Raw genomic sequence first — 23,356 nt, forward strand, 5'->3', positions numbered from 1 at the left:
TGAATTACAAAATGTATAAATACAGAAATAAAAGTCAACATGTATAAATTACAAAATGTATATATATATAAATGGCTCCGTTCGTAAATTAGAATCAGAAATCAGAAGGCATTTTTTATTTTGACTTTCTGACATTGATATTTATCCACACATTAATTATTTATTTGTCATTTTGTTATGTATTTATTTAATGTATCGTCCTTCATACGTGAGTGCGTCACGATCAGCTTTAAAAAAAAAAGTCCAACTGAAAGTCGAAAAGGCGAACATCTTTGAACAATAATGGAGGTGAGTTAGGTCCTTGTTTTTTTTTTTTATATGTGGCATGCATGACTGACCAGATGTCTTTAATTGAAATTTAATGTTCATTACTCTCTTTAATAGTAGTGTTAAAATATATTGTATTTTATATAGAATATTGTTATACCCTATGTAGGTAATAGTGCCTTTTACAAACCATGTGTTTTCTGGACATAAATAGGATTGGACACACATAACAATTTTTAGACGGGGTGTTATTCCAAATAAGGAGGAACACAGAGCCATAGTATATATTTGCCCATTCTGCAAATATAAAGGTGAAAGTCATATGGTTGTAAACCCCTGAGTTATCTTCATAATCTCAGGTTCTACGAATTGGTGTGAAGCCCTCTAACCGCTTCGCTACTGGTTTATCCTCGAGGCCCCGCCTCGTCTCTGAGAAAGCTTAATGAACTCCACTTCCTATGAAGGCGAGAAACACCAGCCACACTTCCTCCAACTGAAAACTCAGTAAGAAAGGCGGCTGCTGGGTAAAACTTTATTGATTATGAAGATAACTCAGGGGTTATAACTTCAGGGGTTATTATAACTTCATATTGGTGCTCCGCCCTCTAACCGCTTCGCTATTGGTTTAAACCAAAGGCAAAACCCGACGGGATCAATGTACCCCCAGCTAGATTCCGCTCCTGACAGCAGCATCACTAAGGCCCTGCAGGCCCAGGATCCAAATCCATTGGGGCCACGGGCCCTGGGGGAATGGAATCGCTCAAAAACAGTATGAGCTACTGATCCTGTCGCCATGTCGAGGAGATAGGCTCTAGCTAAGGCTGAGGTGGATGCCCAAGAGGCTCCCAAGACAACACCCCGCGAAAGAGCCATTGAAACTGCCACACCACGGGTGAGATGTGCCCCTAATTCGCTAGGAGCAGATCCACCCGCTGCCTGGTAGGCCTGGATAATGGCCAATCTCACCCAATGAGAGACCTCTGAGGGAAGACCGGCTCACCAGGCCAACATCTACCATGGCAAAAAATTGGGCATCAGAGCGGCCGAATGAGGCCATGCGCCGCAAAACAAAACCCGCACAGGACAACAGGTGAAGACGATCTTGACCAGGGTCCAAGTGGGGCGGCGGTTGGAAGGCCCGAATCGTGAGAGTTGTTGCCCGGAAGGACCTGAACCCGGACGACGGAACGCTGGGATCAGACGCAATGACACTGATGACTCCTCGACTCAAGGAAGACACTCAGGGCTAATGGGGAGAGCACAAGCTCACTTGTTCTCTTCGTGGATGTCAGGTCCAGAAGGAGTGAAACCTTAAAGACAAAATGTCACTCATTTTCAGCAAGCCCAGCCGCCTGTGAGCTGCTGCCATGAGCCTCAGGAGGGACACACAGCGCCTGCTGAGGTCACATGACTTCAAGCTTCCAGCAACTGTGTTGTCAACCAAACTAATGGAGAGAGAACGAGGCTCGCTCGCTCTCTTCGTGGATGTCTGTACCAGAAGGAGCGAGACCTCAAACAAAATGTCCAGTGGGACTTGGTCAAGAGGCTCAAATGTCAGGTCTGCGAGAGAATCCAGCACCAGCTGGAGATCCCACTGAGGGCTGGAAGGTCTCACCGGAGGTCGAAGCCTGTAGGCCCCAGCAAGAAACGCACCACCAGAGGGTAGGTATGCGCCGAAGCACCCGACGTGCCTTGTTGCTATGGCTGATGCGAAGACTCAGTGTCGCCACAGTCCGTCTGTTATCCAGTAATGCTGCAGGAAAAAACAGAACAGCCGAGACCAATCAGGAGCTGTGGTCCAGGGACCTGTCTGCACACCAGTGAGAGAACATCACTCATTTGGAGGCATAAGCCTACGTGTAGACGGGGGGCCTGGGCATTCTCCAGCGTGTGGAGCATGTCCAGGTCCCGCTCAGCTTGTCCCATGCAAGAGCCACATTTTGAGAGGCGGACCCGGCACCAGGGGTGTCGTCAGAGTCCCCTCTGCCCGGGGAGTACGGCGCCACCACTATTAACCTCAGACTCACCCGCTTCGCTCCCCGAAAAAAGGGGAGGAGTCGCCGCGGAGGAGGGAAGGCAAACAGTAGCCGACCAGCCAACTTAAGTGGGCCAAAGCGTCCACACCTAGTAGGGGGCAATCAGAGGCCCTGAGGGGGAATCAAATGTGTATTTGAAGTTCTCCTTTTTGGCGTAGATGTCCGCCACCGTGTGACCGAACCAAGACCACATCTTGGCAGCCACGCCTCGGACAGACCCCATTCGTCCTGGACAGCCCCCCTTGACAGTCTGTCTGCTACTACATTCAGCACACCCGGCACATGCTGAGCTCTGAGAGAGAGCAGGTGATGGTCTGCCCACAGCCAAATCTTCTCTGCACGTAACCGGTGTGGCTGTCTGATAGCACTAGGACGTTGGACTGTGACAGTTGGGGAGAGAGAGGTGAAGCAGGACGTTGTGAATTGTTTTCAACACTAGCCAGTTGAAGTACACCGTTCTTTCCAGACACTGCTGGCTTAGGCCGGCCCGAGGTGCCTCCCCAACCTGTCAGGGATGCGTCTGTGAACACGTGTGTAATGAAGGACGCAACCTAATGGAACTCTCCTTCTGAGGATGGTTAGAGAGTTCCAAAAATTTGATGTCCTGCAAAGCCACAACGGGAAGGCTCACTTTTCTACCTCCGTCCTGCTTAGGGTCTAGCTTGAGACGACCAAACCATCTCTGGAGCTCCCTCATATGCAGCACGCACTGCCATGTGAGCTGCTGCCACGAGCCCCAGGAGGGACATAACAGCGCCTGCTGCCGTCCTTCTTTCTTCATGACGGCGAGCTTCCAGCAACTGTGTTGTCAGTCGGAGAATGGGCTGGATACTCGTGTCCGGGAGGCACGCATATCCTTCCTCCCTGTTCAGCAGTACCCCCGAAAGGGCATCACAAGAGTCACATCTCCCTCAGATGCGTCTTGCATGTACCCTCTTCCCCCCGGAAGTCTCCCCAGCTCCCCGAACACTCCTTAGTGTCATCGGAGCTGAAGAAACCCGATATGTCGAGGGATGTGCTGGAGAATTTACCCAGAGCTGATGTGAGTTCAGAACAGATCGCGCGCATGTCGGAACCGCATCACTCACCGCATCCAGTACATTCTCAAGCTCTGCTGGCGGTCCTGACCTGCTCGCTCGTGAGATCCGACCGCCATGCACCTCTCCAACTGCCTGACCAGCAGGGGCGGCAGTTCCTCGTCCTCGTCTTATCTCAGAACAGCGGGACAACCCCGCGCGTAAAGTTTCCATGGTGCGTCTGTTCCATGGCGTTTCTCTGCCGCCAAACGTGACGCCATCCATGGCGCCAGGATTTTTTGACAACGCTGTGAGGGAAGGAACAACCTCCGGTCAACATAGACATGTCCGGTCTATTTTCACTTACCTCATCAGCTGTCAAACCCCGTCAGACCAGCGCATGTCAACACGGAAGTGAAGTAAACACAGCTGATTAAGCCGGTCTCGTGGACATTTGCTTATCTGGAAACAAACACACGTGGTTGAGTCTGCCCTTCATTCGTGTGGACAAACTCCGTTATTACAGTGTCGGACTGTCGGGGTTTAAAACCTCCTTCGAACTGTGTTCTGAGAGAAAACTCAAGTATATACTTTATTGAATATTGTTTTGATTGTTTAAGCACTTTGTGACCCTGGTCTGAAAAGCGCTATATAAATACAAATTACTTACTTACTTACTTATTGTAATCATTGGATACAAAGGTAATGGCCTTTTTTTCTTCTTTTTTTTCCTTTTTTATTACCATACCTTCACCAGTTACAAACAGATAATACAGAAAAATAACAATGACATGGTATAATAGTATTGAGTGTTTGAGTGATAAATGGAAGATCTGATAGTAGTAGGTTGTTACAATGAGCCTGTTCTGTGTCAAACCAGGAAGAGTCAGGCTTTGGATCTTTAAGCCACTGGGTTAGATATTTTAGCTGGTAGGATAGATGATAAAGTTTAAAATTTGGAGCTTCAAGTCCACCTTGTGTCTTTGTTTTTTGCAATGTAGTTAGTTTCATTCTTGGAGTTTTATTTTTCCAGTAGAATTTGTTAACTGCAGAGTTTAAAGATTTTAACCAAAAACAGTTCAGAGTGAATTTTGGCAGAATTGTCATTTTTACTGTTTCTATTCGAATGGTAATGGACTTTTATTTAAAGTCATGCTCAAGTATCAAGCTGGAGAGGGCATTACCGTAATAAGCCAGGTATGTTAGCATTTCAAATTACTGATTTCGAATTGGTGTGGGCTTGACAATGGTCAATAATACTTTTGCTCGCTCATGCTCAAAAAATAACTTCTCACTAGTCTCATGAGACGAAACGTCCCCATACCAACACACTCAAACAATGAATGATGCTACCTACAGTTCTACGTCATTTGGTGCTCCACCCTCTAACTGCTTTGCTACTGGTTTATCCTCGAGGTGGGTGTAGCCCACTTCCAATAAGAGGTGGGGAATCCCCACCGCACTTCCTCCTTTTCAACTCAGCAGAAAGCTCCTGAGAGTTTAAAGTGAAAATATCTCAGTAGAATGTAACAATAGCGAATTAATATTGAAGTGGACAAATATGTGTGCATGACGTGCTTAGCCTCCCTGGAGAGGGGACACACACATGTCCTCTGCCTCATTTGCCCAGGCCCAAATCACACAATGGCTGATTGTGCGGCCTGCCAAATCGCTTTCCACGGCACTTGACAGCGACAGGAAGCATTCAAAGCTTGTCGACACACGTCACCTCATCCTCAGAGATCATGATTGTGATTGAGATAGGTTAACAGCAATGTTGTTTTATAAGGGTCTCCCTCGCAAACAACATAGCTCTCCTGTGCAGTGCACACGCTGGAGAATGCCTGGGCTCCCGTCTACATGTAGGCTTTATGCCTCCAAATGAGGGATGTTCTCTCGCTGGTGTGCAGACAGGTTCCTGGATCCCAGCTCTTGATTGTTCTCTGCTGTCCTGTCTTTCCTGCAACATTTGCTGGATAACGGACGGACTGTGGCGACACTGAGAGTGTTCGCATCAGCCATAGCAACGAGGAACGTTGGGGGCTTTGGCGCGTACCCACCCTCTGGTGGTGCGTTTCTTACGGGGGGGCCTACAGGCTTCGACCTCCTGTGAGGCCTTCCAGCCCTCAGCGGGATCTCCAGCTGGTGCTGGATTCTCTCCCAGGCCTGACCTTTGAGCCTCTTGACCAAGTCCCACTGGACATTTTGTTTTTTGAGGTCTCGCTCCTTCTGGTGCTGGCATCCACGAAGAGAGCGAACAAGCTTTGTGCTCTCTCCATTAGTCCAGCTGACAACACAGTTGCTGGAAGCTTGAAGTCATGTGACGTCAGAAGGCGCTGTTTTGTCCCTCCTGGGGCTCATGGCAGCAGCTCACACAGCAGTGTGGCTGGGCTTGCTGCAAATTAGTGACATTTTGTCTTTTAAGGTTTCACTCCTTCTGGTCCTGACATCCACGAAGAGAGCGAGTGAGCTTTAGCCCTGAGTGTCTTTCCTTTTGAGTCAAGGAGTCATCAGTGTCATTGCATCTAAACCCAGCGTTTCCGTCCGAAGGTTCTCAATTCTTCCTTCCGGGCGACAAATCTCAGGCTGAGGGCCTTCCAACCGTGGCCTCACTTGGACCTGGGTCAAGATCACCTTAACCCGTTTGCCATTAAAGCTTTCTCAGAGAAGAGGCAGGGCCTCGAGGATTAACCAGTAATGATGAAGTTGGAATGCCTCGCACCAATTCGTAGAACCTGAAGTTATGAAAAACAGAACTCAGGGATTATGAATTAAATGACTCAAAAAAGACTCGTTCTTTTGGACTCAATGAACCGCGTCTCTAAAATGAAGTGTTTTACCCAACTCGAGGCTTTACGTGCGCTGCTGCCCCCTGCATGCCGGGAGGAGACGCGCTACTGGGGGGCTGAAAATCACAGAGTTCTCTCACTCAGTAGACTCGTCACTTAAGTTAACATACAATACATAACCAGGATTCTTGGCATACGAATTCTTCCAGTACATCCTCGGAGAACTCTCAGCCAGGACATGTACAGAAACTCCTTCATAGTGTTGCAGTGACGCCCTCTGATGTCAGGAACTCGGACAAACCTGTTGAAAAATCAAAGATGGCTGGTGATGTAAACAGTGAGTTCAGCTCCTGTATAATTAATTGGGTTTACTTTACTTCAGACGAATGTAGAGTATTGTTCCACGCATATATACTGAAAGGTTCTGTAGTGTAATTTTAATTGTTTGTGCTATATATGTAAACTGCAGCGCAAACCCTGGCTAACGACGGTTAATGGAAAGAAATATAGAGGGAATGGCAAGAAAACTGTGTTCGAAATGCATTGGCTTTCTTGTTTTCTTTCTATTTCTTTAAGTTTATATGGACGGAAACGGAACTCATCAGGAATTGTGGACTTTTTCTCTTAATGACGTGTGTAGTTGTTTTTGTTTTTCTTTTGTTCATACATGTATTTGTTATTTAAATGTGTGAATAGTATGTTAAAATAAAATGGTTCTCAACCATTATAAAACGAATGCCTGGTATGTTATTCTTTAAAATAATAAATGAACAATGCGCCTAAACTTGCATTTCATCCTTCCAAAAGCTTGATCTACGACCAGCCTCTCACAGACGGTTGTGCAGCTTGTCTGGCTGTTGTCACTCATCTCCTCCTGCCATGTTAGATGTAAATCTATGTCGTCCATATCCAGCATTAACTCTCAGTTTGTTCCACTCTTGTATACAACTGGTGGTGTAGGTTGCAGCAGAGCCTAGGATAGCTTAAGCAAGTAAAAAAACATGTCACTTAAGAATATGAAATAACATTTGACAGAATTTTCAACAATTTATGTAGTATGCTTCCGATTGGATTGTGCAGTAATTGTCTTTGTTGTAGATTTTAAACCCAAACCACCTCTATTCTTATAGGAAGGTCAGCAATTAGTCATTGATGAAAGCTGAGCCATTTAATCCTCATTAATGCCAAATTGAATTGCAATGTTGAAAAGGTACATTTATCAAAATTTAAATTTTTTTAAATTTAAAAATTGAAAAAAAAATAATTCATATTTACACAGTACTCATAAGATTAGATTCTATGGTAGTTATTGATTTCAGGGTGAATCATTTACTCATCATAACCAAAGGTATATTTTCTATATACATTTTAGCATCTACCAATCACAGCTTTTGAAATGATGCCCCCTCCCTAGCAACAGGGGGTCAACCACATCTATCTTAGACGGGAGTTTCTTTCCTTTCCTTGCTAAGAGTTCTTTGAGCCGGTTCTGGTGGATGACGAGATTAACAAATTAGTTTACAAAGACATCATGCCATGTTAAGACAACAAGGTCTGGGACACAATGAGTCTTCTATAGTTCATCCCTAGTAGGGTTCTTGGAATTTTAAAATGGTACAGTTAAAGTCCTGCAAAATAAAACCGAGTACATTATAAGTATTTCGTCTGCCCTTACTTTCGTTTCTGCTCTTGCACACAACAAGTCATCCAACAAAACTTTGCCACCAGAAATAAAGCTTTGTGATTAAAGATTCTATTTTCATGACATAAAGGTCAGCAAGAAGCATGAAAAATGCATTAAAAGGCCTTGAATTTTTTTCACCTTCATCATCCAAAACAAAATGCTAAAAAGTAGACAATCATGGATTATCCTCAGTATAGAAGTGACAACAAACATACTGGTGTCATGAATGGTTCTCGTCAGAGTTAAGTTCTCTCATCCGGCTAATCTGTATCTGATTTACCATCAGGAACCTTCCCTGACCGTGTATCAGATGCAGACCTAAACCTCACTTTGAAATGAGAGTCAAACCAAGGTCAGATCAACAGAAGATTCCCAGCATGCATCTTGTGAGGTCAAGTTGTAATTATTGTTTAATAAAGTCAATCCAAACAACAAAAGTCTTATTTTGACAACCTTCCCATGCAGTCTTATAAAATCAGATCCACATTTTTGTATCCTCCCTCGACTTCTTTAAAAACTTAAATTACAGTGTAATGCAGACGGAGTTCCTGATCTCTTGTGTAAAAGTGCTGTCCATCACCATACTTTTTCCATCTCGAATGCTCTGCGGGGAACGTCACTGACGGAGGAAAACAAGAGTGCGTCATGAAAAGGGATACTTCCGGATGTTTCTATTCAAATAGGAAAAGTGCTTCGGGGGAGGGAGTACAGTAGTCACACAGGAGAGAGGATGCCGCTGTCCACACACACAATAGTTATTTACAGTTATCGTAATGTCCTTCATTGTGATCACATCCGTGGTGCGTTCAAAGTCTGTATGTACATAAAGGCCTGGAACGGAACAGCGGGCAGAGTCATGTCTCTGGGAGCTGGTTGATGTCAGTCAAGTTGGTGTCGTTGAGAATGGACTTTATCCGGTCGAGAGACTCCGCCTGTCGTATTCGCTCCAGCTGCACCTGAAGAGTCACAACACTTTATTATGCACTAATTCACACAGTTTGACCTCCACCAAATAGATAATGCTGGTCATTTAGGGGTGGTCACCAGTAAGTACAGAAGCGACTATGATAATGTTTTTGTGTCAGGGAAAAACATACAGACTACAGTCAATGACTTGTCAGTTTGGAAGAGAAGAACTGACCTGAAGAGTCTGAGAAAGTTTTACGAAGTCTTTCTGGACCTGCTCACTGACATCCAGCTCCGTCTGCAGCCGCTGAGACTTGTCTCTCTCCTCAAACACCTGCATCTCTAGTGCACTCTACACAAAAACACACAAAGATGTACAAAACAGTCACATTAATACACCGACACACAACTGTATTCAGAAGAAATCTGCCATCATTTCCTTTTTGCCTTTAAACTTCTCCACCTGTTTTATATTGCCTTTTTTTTATATGTGCTCCATTTAAATCAACATTTGAACAGTATTTTTAAAATAAAAAACAATCTTTACTTTATTAGCATGAATTATCATTTAAAATAAACCATTTGTTTTATTTTTACTTAAACCTGAAACATTTTCACCTTCGCTCCACTGAGGTCTTTGAGCTGCTGCTCCAGACAGATCCTGGATGCCTGCAGGTTCTCCAGGGTCGCCGACTTCTCTGTGAGACTGTTGTAAAGCTGTATGAACACATGAATCACATCATCAGCTTCAAGTTGTAATGACACAGTTCACAGACTGATTGACAGGTCTCTGTTCCTCACTATATAGTAGCTACTGTTACAGACTGTCGAGAAAATAGATGGATAAAAAAACAAAAACCCTTTATTGATCCCTCTGGTGGTCTCCTTCGGGAAATTGTTTTAATAGAGAGACACAACAATTCATACACACACACCCACACCAACGTACAATTAAGGGTCTTTAAATCAATCATTTTATGTTTTTGGACTGAGGGATGAAACCGGTGTATCCAAAGTTGGCACCGGTAGAATATTTTATTAATCATGATGGCTTGATGCCACCGTCATAGAATACGCAGAAGAGTGTATTCAAGTATTCACCAAAGAAAAACCTCATGTGACCAATGAGCAGTACATGAGCAAGTGTTCTCACCTGCTGCCGATCCGCCTTCACTCGCTCAAACTCTGTCCTCAAATTGGAGAAGGATGCTTCAAAGGAACAGAATAAGGAGATTAATGTGAGAGCAACAACATGCCAATCTAAACTAATAACATAAGTCCTTAGAAAAATAAGTGAAAAGTGTCCTTCTGAAAAAACTAAAACACAATACAAGTGCTACAGAGTGCTGTAGCTGGTTGTCTGGAGAGTGTGTTACTGTAGTAGATTATGAGACCATCCATTTTCAACTCTTGAGGGCTTGATGTCACCCACTAACCTACAGTTGAATATCGCTAAACCTCCTACTTCAAAAAGGCCAAATCATAATCCATTTGCTTCATTCACACACACATGGGTCAAAGTGTAGTTCAGTAGCCAGAGCACTTACAGTGACCATACAACCTTACTTTGTCTTCAGCAAAATGCAAAGAATTTTGTTCTTTATGCACTTGTGGATACTTGATGACAGAAGGTACAAGTCTAGGTCAAAATCTGACCACCTCACCAATTTCCTCCTTGCAGCCTTCGATCTCCAGCTGGAGCGTGTCTTCCAGGTTCTCCTTCAGACACTGTTCTGCCTGCATCTGCTCCTTCAGGAAGAGAATCTCAGCCTTCAGCTTCTCCTCCATGTGATCATGTGCCGTGCGCAGCAGAACCAGTTGTTCACGGAGCTGCACTACAACACTCTGGAGCTCCTAGTGGGGGATCAAGAAGACACGCATATGTGTGGCCACGAAATTCAACAGCACAAGGTGTATTTTAGCAATGGGAGGTGGAGGAGGAGGAGGAGGAGAGGGGAGCAGACTACTGAAACTAGAAAAGTGAAGAGGCATCAAGTGACATTGTTTACCTGGACAGTCTCAGGCATGAGGAAGGCCTCCTGCTGCTGCAGCTCCAAGTGCAGTCTGTGTTTCCCCTGAAGACTCTCGTTGTCTCGCTGAAGTCGACTGAGTTCATCAGCCACCGTCTCCCTGGACTTCACCAGCACGGCCTGCATCACAACACAACATTGCATGAGCATAGCATTATATCAACCAAAGAAAACGTTGGATGCAAATAGCCGAGTCAGCTCAAACTGCTGGTGAATTATGGACATGTCCGGACTCATGCTGAACCTTCACCAGCACCACCTACCATCTGCTGCTGTGTGTCTCTCTTCGCTTCACTGACGGTCTGCTGTAGAGTTGCCAACATGTTCTCAGAGTCCTGGAGTCTCTGCACCAGGGCAGACACCTGAAACACAGGGAGAAAGACCGCCATCCGATAAAAACTCAGTGAATCATCAACTCTGTGACTCATTATCACTTGGCTCTTTGTCGCCACCATGTGTTTGTGTTGCCAATTGAATGAAATAATTGAGCCCTGGGCCTCTGTTACCTTAGTGGTCATTTCTTCATTTCCCACTCTGAAAGAATCCTCAAGACTCTGTTTCTCAGTCATGGTCCTCTCCAACTGATCGTTAGCCTGACGCAGCATCACCTGTAGTTTCTTCACCTGACACAGAAGACAACAGGCGTCACCAACACTATGGGAGCGACAATAATCATTCTGCATGTCATCTCTCACAAACCTGGTCTCTTGTCTCAGCCTCTTGTCCCTGAATTACTTGGAGCTGCTTCTCGTAGTTGGAGCACATGTCACAGCGCCGGCCCAGTTTCCTGCCAGCATTCTTCACCTAAACAACAAGTGGACATGACGATGCAACGAAAAACACTTTGAACTGCTTTTATGGTTGTAATCAAACAGTTATCCAGTGTTTGGGGAACTAGTGCATGATTCTGTGCCTGAGCTCGTTACTGTGCATTACATTTTTATGGCCTGGCTCTCCAGTACATTGGTGTTTGCAACTTGGTTTTGAGATAAAGTGCTGAATAAAGCGTGTCTGGCTGGTCAGTGATATGAGCTCCATGAAGCATGAACAATCTTACAAAAATAATTGTACTGATCTGCAGGAGTAAAGAGGTAATATTTATGCTGTACAGGAAGTTTGTGTACATATTGTTGCTGTACCTCCTGCTGAAGAAGGTTCCACTCGCTGTCACTGACCAGTCTGTACCCAGCGGGAGGGAGGAACGCTGTGTCAGGGGCGTGAGAGATACTGGACAGCAACGAGGCCGTCTCCTCCTGCTCTGGCGTCATGGCTTTGATGGCCTTCTCCTGGTCTTTGGTCAACAGGAAGTGACCACCCGTTAACTTGATGGAGCTAATAGAGAATGTGTCTCCGAAGCTGCTGTCACCAACGCTGCAGTCGGCGCTGACGAGCGGACCGAACTCTGACTCGTCCAAGTGGCTGGCGGACTTGGCCTTGTGATTGGACAGACTTTGAGAGGTGGATATGGAGGAGCCCAGACTGTCCGTGGACTGAACCCGTCGTAGGTTATCCCTGTAGGGGTCCATGGGACTGCCGGTCACCACGTCAGCATCAAGGGAGTGAAGAGAGCCATGTGCGCTGTGGATGGTGTGGGACTGAAAAAAAAAAGGAAGTAACTTTTTTTTTTTAAAGAGCCTTTTTCTGACCAGGGTCACAGCTCTTAAACGATCAATTAGAACCCAGAGGGTTCAGCAGAGCTCTCACCTCATCCATGCTCAGACCGAGAAACATGTCGTCCAAAGGTTCTGTGTTTTCACCCCTGTCCTCCTCCAGCAGCTCATTCACTTGAGTCAGGCGCTCCTTCTCGTCCTCCACCTACACGAAACCCAATAATTATTATATCCCAAAGCAGAAACAGAGTTACTAGATATCAACAGTATTTGACCCCTGGAGTTTCAACATCATGTTAATATTGTTTCATGGTAAACATAAGCTAATTTCCAGGAAACAAAGCTTATTCACATGTATAATAAAGGTTCAAGATCAATTTAAGAGACTCTTAAATCAACATATTAGTTGCTTAGTTAATCTTATCATCCAGATTCTCACCTTGTGCAAACATGATACCATGTTTACCAGCAGGTGTGTCTCTTGCTATGTATACCTTTGCTTTCCTCGATATTTGTATAAAAATGTTCCTGCATGGAGACACTTGTGTTATTGGAGAAACTATTGTGGATTTGTGGGATTTGTGCCTATTTTGTGATTTGATGTACAAGTGTGTGTGTGACTGAACATCTACATACTAAGCTCACCACGGATGGCCAGTAATTGGGGCTTCTAAAGCTGCAGTGTATAATGGTGTATACGAGTTTGTGCGACTACCTGGTCTCTCTTCTTGATCTCCTCCACCTGCCTGAGCTGCTCTGACGACAGAACGCTCTCGATCCTCTGCATGTCTCTCATCAGGAGCCGCTGAGACTCAAGAAACTGGTCGTTTGCTCGCTGCCACGTGTGTTTCAGCTGGTTGTGCTGCTGCCGCTCCAGTTCCAGTTTGTGACAGACTGATACCGAGCAAAGGTCAGATCAGACACGGATCAGGTTATTCAAAAAGGTTTCAAAAATTCACCATCATGGAGTTCTTTACGAAGTTTCTCTGCGTCTTCCTGCAGGACGGACTTCTGAGTGTTCAGCACGGCAACATACATCTCCAGATCAGTACGACACGATTTCTCTGCCTCCAAAACATGATTCAGTTCCTTCACCTGGTGAAGTCCCAAGTTTAGTATTGAGAATTTTGGAGATCTTAAAATCACAGCTTTTGGTTCAACTCACCTTAGAAGCCTCTAGTTCCTTCACCCTCTCCTCAGAGACAGACAGCTTTACTTTAAGAGATGCTATCTCATGCTCCATTGGCATGACAACTGAGCGCAGCTTCTCTGCATCTTCCTGAGCCTGCACAGACATATTTTACTCTTTATTCACCCCCTATACACCAGAGGTAGTGTTGAGTCAAGATGATAGAAGATGATCAAACAGAAACATGAAAAAATTAAAATGTGAGGGAAAGTTTGTCACTAAAATAACAAGTTAATATACTTTTTGAATTAAAAAAAATAAATAGTGGCCACAATTAACATATCTACGGAGCCAAACAAAGTGACATGGGCAGTATTTTTCAGAAAAGCGTAGGTTGTGTAGGTTCTTATTTGTACTTTCTCATGTCTGATTCTATTCTATAAATTATATTTATCTTATGGAATTATTACCAAAGATGTGTGTAACAGTCTGTGGGAAAATACACATATGATTGAAAGACTTTTATTCTGGGAACTTTTGATTTCAGGAAAATGTCACATTTTGCAACCATGTTTATTCAGCAAAACAAGTCCCTTTAATATCATTTAAGTGTATTTTTCAAAACTAAGCATATTGCTCAACACTCGCCAGAAACAATAATGGTGTATCTTACCTTCAAATTTAAAAAAAAATGAGAAAGAAAATCTTTTAGAGGTCAAAGTCGATCCATGTTAAAATAATTAGTTATTTTCACAAGGTAGGATAACAAATACCTTTTTCATCTCGTCCTCCAGATTCTCCTCTTCCTGTCCATCTGTAAGACGCCTCCTCAGGTCAGCAAGCTCCCGTTCAGTCGCCTCCCGGTACTGGTTCCACTGAGCACGGTCAAGCTCCAGGCGCTGATGAAACTGGACCTCATACTCGCACACCGTTTCTGCAGACAAAAGATTAGAGTGAACAAAACCTTATATTTGAAGATGGATCCATGTTTCTGCCTAAAATTATGCCATCAGACTGAGAAAATAAATATTTATTGTTCCTAGAACAGCATTTAACACCTTTTTTTCTCAAATTAAAATTAAGATCAAGTGTAAAAGCTTCAAATATTGATACCCTTCATAATGGCCTGCAGCGATGCCACCTCCTCCTGCCACTGGCCTCGGACCTGGTCAATAGCTTCCTGCTTGGTGTTTTCAGAGATGGTAGCAACAGCTTTGATGGTCTCCATCTCAGACTTGGCCTCGATCAGCTCGGCTTGGGCACTCTCCAGGGCAACCGTCTGCTTCTTCAGCTCCTCTGATGACACAGAGAAAATAAAAGATTGAAAACATGGACACTTAGGATCGAGAACACACAAGACGGGCCAAGTTACCTTCCTTGGAAACATAGAGTTCCTTCAACTTCGCCCTTTTCTGATTGAACTCGGCCTCCAGCTGCAGCTGCAATCTGAGGGACTCACTTTTCTCCTGCTCCAGAGATGCCACGCGCTGCTGCAGCTCCTCTGTACGAAGATGAGTGACGGTTATCAATTTTTTTTAATCAATCAATTTTTATAATTGCTTAATATTTTTAAAATCGCAATAAATATATTGTTATGTCTTCATAAAAGACTTATTAGTTGTTTGTGTATCAACATCTGTTATTGGATTTTTTGCTTTCCTTATAGATTACATATTCTAAATATATATTACATTTGATTTATATTTATTTTATCCGTCTAAATAATATTTCAACCTTCATGGATGTTTTGCCCCTTTAATCACAGGACATTTTAGGATGGTGGGGTAGCCAACTGCCTGAATCCTTCCCCACCCTCTGTCCTTGTGTTATAGTGTTTATCTAATTAGAAATTGCATTTCTACTTCTTCCTCTCGAAGGAAGAAACTATTCTCTCCTCCCAAAGACCAGAGGACAATGTCTGGTCTGGGATGCAATCACCTCGGGGAACTTTAACTGTAGGTCAAGGTCAACCTTGTTGTGTCAAACCTTCTACTGCCTGTAGCCCAAACTAATGGATTTCAAGCCAGCTTAAGTGTAGTTGTCCCAAATATCGATGCAATGGAATTGGGTGACACAAAGCCACTTGCGGACATGGTTGTTGCCGTTGCATCCAATATCCGGGCTGTTGAAAGACTGATGTCGCAGAGCTTGAGGGACCACATCAGGCATTGTTACAGAATGAGCACCAAACCTTGTTTTTCCTTGGCAGAAGGCTCTGATCGATCTTCTATCTTAGGATGTTTTTTAAGTGATATAGTAGTTTTCTCAGAAGGTAGCTGTGCATGCACCTTGTCATTCCTGAAAAGAATATATTTCCTTCTACATTCAAAAAGGCTATGAATTTAGAATTGGTTGAGGTAACCGTTTTTGGGGGAAAGACAGGGACTGCTCTGTTCAATGATGGAGGGATGGATTGGGTTCTCCATGGGGTGGACACTAGACAAAAGCTTCTGCTTCCTTGAGCAGTTTTTAATTGACACCCCATTTCGTCCCAGAGTAGATGTGGCTCTCACTAGCTCCACCACCTGCTTAACTACAGACCATTTTGAGGATAAAGCATCAAACTGCAAAGGGGGTTCTGCAGTATCAACTTATTTTCTTTCAGCAAGCCTTGGGCATACTTGCACTTGAATTTGTGGCCTATGCGCTTCCTGATCCACTCAGCTCGCCAAAGGTTGGCTACCTTTTTCTGATCTGGCTCCAAACGTTCTGCAAACCATCTTTCTCCTCATCCTCCGATTTCCTCTTGAGCTTTCCATAAAATACGCCGCATCTTTACCAGTTTAAGGGTCGCTGTCCAATCTCCCCTTCCACTTCGGTGTGTGGTTTTTCCAAGGCATCTCTTCAAATCTTTCCCTGACCAGTATATAGATTATGTGGCCATAAATGTTCCTCATCAGCATTGAGCTGCCCTTTAAGGTTCCCTGAAGAGTGACCACTCTCACCAGATGCAAAGGTGTCTGCTCTATTATCAGTGGTTAATGGCTTGCCACAGCATCTAGATGGAAGCTAAGGTAAACGTTACGGCAGCAGGGTCAGTAGCAAGGGGCCACCCTTGACTGATGTTTCTGCCCTTCGATCCCGGAACATCTCAAGATAGTGAGACAGCGACAGGGACGTCTCCCTGCAGCTGACTTATAAACCTTTTTACCTGTCATGTCATTATATTTTACATTCATTTGAATTAATATTCTTATATTAATGTATAACTACACCCTAACCTTAACCCAATACATGTATGTATATAGATTTTAGAATAATGTACCATCTATTTGAACAACATATTTTAAATTAATGTACAAGTGTTTTCTTTAAAAGATTGAATGGAAAATAATGAAATCATTTTTAAATAATAACAGCAGGATAGAGGTGAAGATGGAAGAACGTTAGAACGATTGTTATAACTACTCAATGTTGATCAGGCCAAATTGAATATTTACAAGAAAGGCTTGGATCATAAGCAGCTTATAAAAATGAACTTCCTGAAGGTTGCATTGTAACGTTGTTAGGTTGGATGTGTGAGAAATGCATTTTAGATTTAAAGAAGCTACTAGTTTTTATAGTCAATTGCATCCTCATAATATCAGTCAATATTAGCAAAACGCCACATGATGTAAATCCATTATTAAACTGTATGCTTTGAGTAAATAACAGCGGAAACGCAAATTAACCATTTAAATATTTAAACGCTGTTCAGGCAGCACTAATCGATCGGTGGATATTTCATGACCATGCGACGTAACACACAGACTGAAGATCTACAGATCTGCATCATGCCCAGTGACCCGCACAGTCCTGGACCACCTCCCGCAGGTTTGATGGTCTGACCAGTGTGTTTCGGTCAATTTATACTCGTTGTTGTGCATTTCGCAGACAAGTGACAGGCCTGAGAACCGACATCCAAAGCAAAACATTGAAGCTCCTGTTGCTACTTTTCATCCTACTTGAGTCATAAAAGACCATAAGTCAGTTAGTTATCCTTCAAATCGCCTCTGTGGACTTTGTCGGTGTCGCCCTGGACCAAAGATGACCCACTGCGACACCCACGAACCGTGTCCATGACAGCTATGACACGTCGCCCCGAGGATGCTAACAGGCTAATGTTGTTAGGGATGCAGAGGCCGCTGGTTCGAAGCCAGCCAACACTCCCACCACCGAACCTCTGACTTGGAGAGACCCTTACCGTCAGGCCGAGCCGTCGGCCGGTCTCCGGAGGCCTGCTCGGCCATTGTGTCCTCTGAAGGGACAGGAGAGAAATACCAGAGCGCCGGGATAAGAGCTAGGGGTGTCCAACAACCAGGCTAACATCACAACTAGAATAGCTAGCGCGTGAGGAGAAGGCGGTTCCGTTTGCTTTTCAAAACAAAGGTGAATAAACACGCTTTGGGATTTTAAAACGCATAATTTATACATAACAAAATAAATTAATACATTAAAAAGATTTGAAGAACACAATGAAAACCGTTGGACGGCATAACAATTGCGATTTTAAAACTTTAATTTGTCAGGACACTCTAATTTCCGGTAAGGCTTCGCTCTAATTGGAAGTTATGACACATTATGGATTCAAGGTTGTTTTTAAGAGTTTATTCCATTCTGGTAATGCGTCTCTAAACGTATTGAAAACGAGATCAAGATAACAGGAAGATAAGAAGTGTAAAATTTCTCTCACTAAATATTTTCTTTTCATTGTCATTGTAAGTAAGTAAGTAAGTAATTCTTATTTGTATAGCGCTTTTCTAGACCAGGGTCACAAAGCGCTTAAACAATCAAAACAATATTCAATAAAGTATATACTTTAAAGATCAAGATAAAACTGATAACACAACAGGAGTTCCAGAAAATCAAGGAAAAGCCTGAACAAATAGAAACGTCTTAAGATGTTTCTTGAAGGAGTCAGTAGATCCATCAAGCGCAAAGAGAGAGGAAGATTGTTCCTCAGCGTAGGAATTGTGATCTCTTATGTAATTTTCTTAACAGAGAACAACAACTATTTTCTTGCTTTTGTGTAAATCATTTAACAATTAATTGTGGTTGTTTGTATTATTTAGTATCTGTAAAATGTTTTTTTTTTTTTAACTTTGAGGATATTTGAACCCTTTAAAGTGTCCACTGTAGTGAACAATGCATGGAATTGAAAACATCAGATTAGATTTTCAGTCTCTCAATACATTTGTTTTTAGAAAGTTACTTGTACTTAAGTCTACACCCCCACACACTGCTACATCAGCAGCTGGACCACAATGTTTCACTTCACATGGAATTGTTTTGGCTTGTTAAGCAGATATAATAACAGAAGAAAGCGAATAAAACCCTTACTTAATGTACTTCATCATGTTATTCGAACAGTAATATATGACATAAGAACTAACTTTTAATGTTTAAACATACAGGTAAATATTAATATGCAGGAAGTTAAGAGGAAGTGGCAAAAGATAAATAATTGAATATTATCACAAACAGCTGTTGACAGAGACAACGCAGTAAAACAAGCCATTAAAAGGGTAGTCGTTGCCACGGAATTATTCGTCAGAAGTCTTTGATTCTTGGAATGGAATCCAAAAGAGGAAGTGAAAAATTTTTTCAGACGTGCTGAACACTTGCCGAGCATTCTTCCGTCTGTGTCTGGTGCTCCAGGATGGCATTCCTGCGTGAGAATTACTGGTTGATGTTGATCGTGGCGATGGTGCTGGTGTGTGCCATCATCAGTCTCATCTTCATCCTCATCAACAGATGCATCTCCAGAGCAGGTGGGTCAACTTAATGGATGGCTTCTGTCTTAGTCTCTGAATCCCTTACGAAGAGTTTGTGGATACTTTTAGTCGATGGATCCCAGAAATCTATGTCTGTTAGTGACCTGCCATATATATATTTTTGTATCCATGATCGACTGGTGATGTATGGTTGAGTAGCCCGACAGGATGAAGATGAGTTGATCGCAGTGTTTGAACAGAACCTTTGGCATGGGTTTCCGCCACATGACTCTGAGGCTTATAGATGGATCTAAATAAACCGTAGGTAAAATTGGCTGTCTGACTGCATTTAATGCATGACTACAGGCCTATTCGCTATAAACCTATCTAAAGAACAAGATGAGATATAAACAATGAACAACATATTTGATCTAGAACGTATCGTGAGTCCGTTTTTTAAGACTTCAAACATCTCTATTCACACATCTTCCTCTTTTTGAGACTCATACTTGTCATAAATCGCTTGATTGATTACAGAATGTCAAACAGGAAACACTGTCAGTTCGTTTCCTGAAAGTATTTCACCCAAAGCTGTGCCATCACTTCAAGAATGACGTGGAGTGCTTCACATGTTATGGCTGCTGCTGATGGCTAGATAACTGCTGCAGTGTAAACATAGCAAGCTTTCCTATTTTTTTTTTCTGGTCCAGAAACCTGCTCCAGAATTAAAAATAAAACTACTTACACAAATTCACTCTTACATACAATTTAACACCATCACTGTAACATAAACTGAGGAAAAAAAACACATCACAATCTCCATTGATGTTGGCCTTTGAAATTATTGGCTTGTTGTCGTTGTGCTGCAAACTATCAAAAGCTTCTTCTTTTGTGACAAAAGACTTATTTTTAGAAGCAGCAGCCAACCAAACAACGGAACAGGAAGAACTCAACGCCTTGAGAGCTTTCAGCGATTAGGACTTTGTGAATCTCTTTACGGTGCAGCAGTTGTAACATTTAGCTGTTTGAAGTAAGAGGGCCTGGACACCCCACAGTTGCAGGTCTATCACATATAGACGGAAAACACGCACACAAGGACTGAGGGAGGAAACTAGATCGCCCGGAGGAAACCCCCCCAGGAGTTGCTGGACCCTTGCCTCCTTGTTACGAGCCAGTTGCACTGACCACTGCTGCACAAAGCGTCCCAACTTTAATATTGAAATAAAAATGATGAATATTTTCATGTAATAAAATCTTAAAATAAAAGGTGCAATGTAATTAATAGAAATATGCATTTTTTCCTCTCTTTATTTGCAGCAAAACAAAACATCCAACAACTTCAAAGAAGCTTTAATAGGAATTATAAGTAAGTATACCTTTGTTTATTACATTAAAAAAAGTAATTATGATCAATTAAGATAATGTTAAAACTTTCTGAAAGAATGAAACATGGAAACTTTAATTTAAATGTTGCTGTTCTCTGTTGGTAATATTTTTTCAGAGAAATCCTCTGTGCTTTGACAAACCTTTTGTTCTTCACAGCAGCAACAAGTACCAAGAAGGGAACCATGGAGTCGCGACCTACTCTTGTGCCATCAACACAAACTTGATAACAGGTCCTCCATGAACACAGACTCTTTTATAAAGCTGTTATAAAGAATCATCCACTTGACTAACACCTAGTAAAATAACTTCAACATACTAAAAATATCAAACTAATTGTAATAGAAAACTGTTGAAAAGGGAGAATTGAGAATTGGACAAAAGGGAACATAAAGACAAGTTATGAAAATGTTGAACAGGAAGCTTTTACATATGAGTCATGAGAATAAGTCTTCAAACCATAGAGAAGCCAACAATGACACTAAAGTTCCGTGCTTTGAGAACCTATTTAGCTGGTAAAGTGAGTAAGTAAGTAAGTACGTAAGTAAGTAATGGTTATTTTACAAGTCATATATTATTGGCAAGAAAAAACACTGTCACAAAAAAGCTGAGTTTTTTTTTTCTTTAATCAGAAACTCAATGCTACGAGAACCTCGCTGAAGCTGATGTTCACGATTATGAAGAGGCTCACGAAGACGACCATGAAGGAAACATTCATCATGATAACAACGAGAACGTTCAAGATGACCCTGACTATGAAGACAACATTCCTGACGATAATGACATTGAGGAGACAATTTCCAATGATCACGACTACGAAGAGAACATTCCCAATGGGAACGACTTTCATTGCTTTCATACCACCCCACCAGATCATTTTTATTCCACCGACCGGAACGGCAAACCAAACCTTACCAGTGCCTTTCATGAGCAACAGGGAGATGTGGAGCAGGACTATGTTAAAGTTGAAGAGAACAGTCCTTCTCTCACTTATGAAGTTCCAGACCCAGCAGATGATTCCCAGGATGACTACGATGACATTGATGGTGAAGATGACTATGACGACTTAGGCTGAAGTTGATTAGAAAAAGGAGGTATATATATATATTATTACTCAATACACTGAGATGACACTTGACTGTACAGTGTAAAAGATACCAATGAGGGGATTTTTAGATGCTGCACTGCACGTATGAGATGGTACTACAAACTAACCCTACTCCTCCCTGGAACACTTTGAACACAATTGCAGCCATGCACAACAGTCCTATCACAGATGGCCCAGCTTGGTATTTGCAATAGGGGACACCCATGGGATCTCTTTACTTTTCTGTAATCACACCCAGTTCCAGTGATCCTGCATCACGCTTTTGTGAAATATCCTTCCTATTGCCGCTGATCAAAGGAGAAGCCCTGGGCCGACAACGCTTACATTCCAAAACACACACCTGAGCTGTTTGCATCTCAATCTTTTGTCTGTCAAATTAAAATCTGCACAAAACCGTTTCTTTTTCAATGCTACCTTAGTCTTTTAAAAAGGACACGTTAATCAGGTTAATAAAGACTTACTAGTATATAACTTCACCCTGACATTTATGCTGTCAGGACAAAGTTTACCTCTTACCACAACAAGTCAAGGTTCCGAACTAAAATGATCTTGCATCTTCAACTAATGAATGTTTGTTCAGGCTAAAACCGGGATCCTTCGGTCCACCACCTTTGTCCTGGAAACACAATTATGATGTTCTTTTGTTGGGAATGATGCATTCATCTTCAGGGTAAGCTGGGCCTTCATGGTCATCTATAGAGAAGCAAGCATTAACAAGCGAGATAAAAGAGTCTCCGTACTCGTTCACTTCTCTTGAGATTGTGATCTTAATTCAGGTGTGATCACAGAGATTTGCTTGTTTCAAAGCCAATACATAGGCTTCCTTGTTGTCCATTAGTGGGTAAAGCATAATCCATGAACAAACGACTCTGACTGGCCTCTGTGTTAGAATGAAAGATGAAAGTCTGTCTTTTCCATCTTCAGTTTAATGTGATTAAAATTTTCGGAAAATAGCAGTGATGTGAGGAGAAATTGAGTAGATCCGTCCATGTTACCCTCTCAAAGGAAAGACAAAATATAAAAAAACGCAAAGGCCAATAATCTGCTGACCTACATACATGCTTAATAATCCGACATAAAACAACCCATAATAGCACATAATCAGACGTTCATTGTGAGGTCAATAGATCTGTGTGGGATTGAGGTTCTGCCAGTTTTCAGTATCACTGACCACAATCCAACGTTTTAAAAATGTCCTTAAGCCACGGAATAAAGACAATGAGGAGCATCCACTCTGTCTTGACAGCTGGACACACAAACATGAGTTAGACTCTAGATCCTCCATGATTCGTTTGAACTGTTGCTGCTCTCTATGGTGGCAATATGTCCTTTGCTTGTGGTCACTCATCAGCAGGATGTTCTTAACCTTCAGTCAGACTTCAACAATAGACTTGAGTTTCTTAATAAGGCAAGTAAGTAAGTCATTTTTATTTGTATAGCCCTTTTCCAGACCAGGGTCACAAAGCGCTTAAACAATCAAAACAATACTCAAAAATGTATATACTTTAAAGGTCAAGATAAAACTGATAACACAACAGGAGTTCCAGAAAATCAAGGAAAAGCCTGAACAAATAAAAACGTCTTAAGATGTTTCTTGAAGGAGTCAGTAGATCATCAAACACAAAGAGAGAGAAGATCGTTCCAAAGCTTTGGAGCAACAGCCTGGAAGGATTTCTCTCTGGTCCTGAACCGCGTGCGAGGAACC

At 42.7% G+C, this 23,356-nt stretch overlaps 2 protein-coding genes across 2 annotated transcripts; one reads left to right on the forward strand and one right to left on the reverse strand.

Moving 5' to 3' along the window:
• Positions 1-8,174: 8,174 nt before the first annotated feature.
• Positions 8,175-17,791, reverse strand: rabep1 (rabaptin, RAB GTPase binding effector protein 1). Its single transcript, XM_087807574.1, has 18 exons — positions 17,651-17,791; positions 14,840-14,968; positions 14,581-14,763; positions 14,241-14,401; positions 13,504-13,623; positions 13,298-13,433; positions 13,054-13,232; positions 12,433-12,543; positions 11,868-12,323; positions 11,428-11,532; positions 11,235-11,351; positions 10,992-11,090; positions 10,708-10,848; positions 10,363-10,552; positions 9,852-9,907; positions 9,317-9,415; positions 8,934-9,050; positions 8,175-8,748 (listed from the first exon to the last, which is right to left on the reverse strand). The coding sequence occupies exons 1-18, from the start codon at positions 17,694-17,696 to the stop codon at positions 8,647-8,649; spliced, it is 2,547 nt and encodes an 848-aa protein (XP_087663700.1). The 5' UTR covers positions 17,697-17,791; the 3' UTR covers positions 8,175-8,646.
• Positions 17,792-19,070: 1,279 nt separating this feature from the next.
• On the forward strand, positions 19,071-22,047 carry scimp (SLP adaptor and CSK interacting membrane protein). Its single transcript, XM_087807437.1, has 4 exons — positions 19,071-19,217; positions 20,478-20,526; positions 20,703-20,776; positions 21,176-22,047. Exons 1-4 carry the CDS (start codon positions 19,106-19,108, stop codon positions 21,616-21,618), a joined length of 678 nt encoding a protein of 225 aa, XP_087663563.1. The 5' UTR covers positions 19,071-19,105; the 3' UTR covers positions 21,619-22,047.
• Positions 22,048-23,356: the final 1,309 nt, after the last annotated feature.

The sequence above is a fragment of the Callionymus lyra genome, chromosome 14 (assembly GCF_982586985.1).
Source record: "Callionymus lyra chromosome 14, fCalLyr1.hap1.1, whole genome shotgun sequence".
Lineage (NCBI taxonomy): Eukaryota > Metazoa > Chordata > Actinopteri > Syngnathiformes > Callionymidae > Callionymus > Callionymus lyra.